The sequence below is a fragment of the Saprolegnia diclina genome, assembly GCF_000281045.1.
Source record: "Saprolegnia diclina VS20 unplaced genomic scaffold supercont1.55, whole genome shotgun sequence".
In the NCBI taxonomy this organism is placed as follows: Eukaryota; Oomycota; class Saprolegniomycetes; order Saprolegniales; family Saprolegniaceae; genus Saprolegnia; species Saprolegnia diclina.
This window is the reverse complement of record NW_008246122.1, coordinates 193,542-195,143: the sequence shown is the minus strand read 5'-3', so window position 1 is coordinate 195,143 and position 1,602 is coordinate 193,542. Positions and strand designations below refer to the sequence as shown.

Genomic DNA, 1,602 nt, shown 5'->3' with positions numbered 1-1,602 from the left:
GCTATCACCTCCGTATTTTAGTAGTAGCCGTGCCTACCGGTATCCTGGCGCTTGGATGCACGAATCTCGCAGTAACGTTCTCTCAAGTGGGTTGCAATCGAGCTCGATACGTCGCCATGGCTGGACCGTCCCACTGTGGACTGTTTTTGTTTCGTGACTTTGCATTTTACTTGAATGCTGCGAGCGCTACTTCTCGACAGCGTCGCCTCGGCGGCCACGTGCCCGTACACGTCGCTGGGCGGCACTTCGATCCTCGCCGGCGACGCCACTTGCGGCAGCGACCACTGGTGCCTCCTACGCCCGTCCGACTGCACGCGCCTCCAGTACACCTACCACGCGACGGACGATCTGTTTTCGTATCTTGGCGCGCTTGGCAACCTCACCACGTACACCAACACCGAATTGTCCGACGCGTCCTCGGTTTGGCCCGTCTAATCTTTTGCTGGCATAGAACCGTGATGAAATCCAACCGCATTGACCTCTCACGTATGGTGCTCCCACCGACCCTACAAGCCCTGTATGTACCACATATCCAATGTTGTTGTCGCTTGAATAAACATGACTAGCTCCTTCAAGCACGTGGCGTCCTTGTCGTCGTTCAGCGACCTCAACCCGTCGTCGTGGTCGGAGCTGACCTCCTTGTTGCCACCTCGGTCAACACACGAGTCCTAATGACTCTTCGATAGGAGCTTGGAAAATTGCTCCTTGTCACGGCTTCCGTTGCCACTGCCGTCGAACGTCAGCACATTGTACGACCCATCGCTGCGTCATTTCGATCATGACATCTTTGACTAGGAAAGTGGTTTACAACGCAATCTCGAGCCTGGCCGACTTGCCCGCGCAAGTGACCTTCCTGTGTGCCTTTGGTCTGCGTACGGGAGTTGGAACTGAGCATTTCGTAGCGACGTTGGCCGGAACAATGTGAGTCGCGTCAGCAATGCCAATTGGTCGTCCGTCACCTCTGTGTACGCATTCCGCTTGTTGCTGCATGTGACGTGGCGTAGGGATCTCTCCTCCAACCCGCTCCGAACGTTCGCCAACGTCCAGTTCTCGAGTCGCCTTGTCTACTTGTACACATTGTTTGTTGGAAGATGCTCAAGTTGTACGATGTAGCAACATTGAATTCTGCCAAATCGACAACTTTGTGGTCGATACGCCAACGTTCGCAGCGCTCAACACCCTTGCTTCCGCAGGCGACACGTTTGACGCTGACGGCGTCAAACGCCCGGTCGGCTACCGGGTCAGCGAGAATATTGACACCAACCCGGCGGCCTGTGCGGCGGTCCGCGGCCAAATTCACAAACTGTGGCCAACGTCCGGGTACACCGTCAACGTGTGTCTGGCCGATGCAGGTAGCTCGCTCGCTGCAACAATGCGTTGCGTCATGCGTGTCGACATTGCAGGCCTGGAGTGGACGCCCGCGTACGACAAGATCGCGAATCCTTCGAGTGCTTCGGCAAATAATGGTACGTCATCATTTGCAGTCGCCGGTGGTATCGATCCCTGTCCCAATAGACACTGGCCTTGTCGTTGGACTTGTCGTCGGCGGTCTTGTCATTGTCGGACTTGTCATATTCTTCATCAAGCGCCGCCAGTCAAAGA

General features: G+C 55.7%; 1 protein-coding gene across 1 annotated transcript; it reads left to right on the top strand.

Annotated features, from left to right (window-relative positions):
- Positions 1-174: 174 nt before the first annotated feature.
- On the top strand, positions 175-1,356 carry SDRG_13068 (hypothetical protein; the record flags this gene model as incomplete). The annotated part of the gene is made up of 9 exons (XM_008619151.1): positions 175-404; positions 452-517; positions 567-641; positions 687-749; positions 796-855; positions 903-965; positions 1,005-1,070; positions 1,114-1,305; positions 1,353-1,356. The coding sequence occupies 9 exons, from the start codon at positions 175-177 to the stop codon at positions 1,354-1,356; spliced, it is 819 nt and encodes a 272-aa protein (XP_008617373.1).
- Positions 1,357-1,602: the final 246 nt, after the last annotated feature.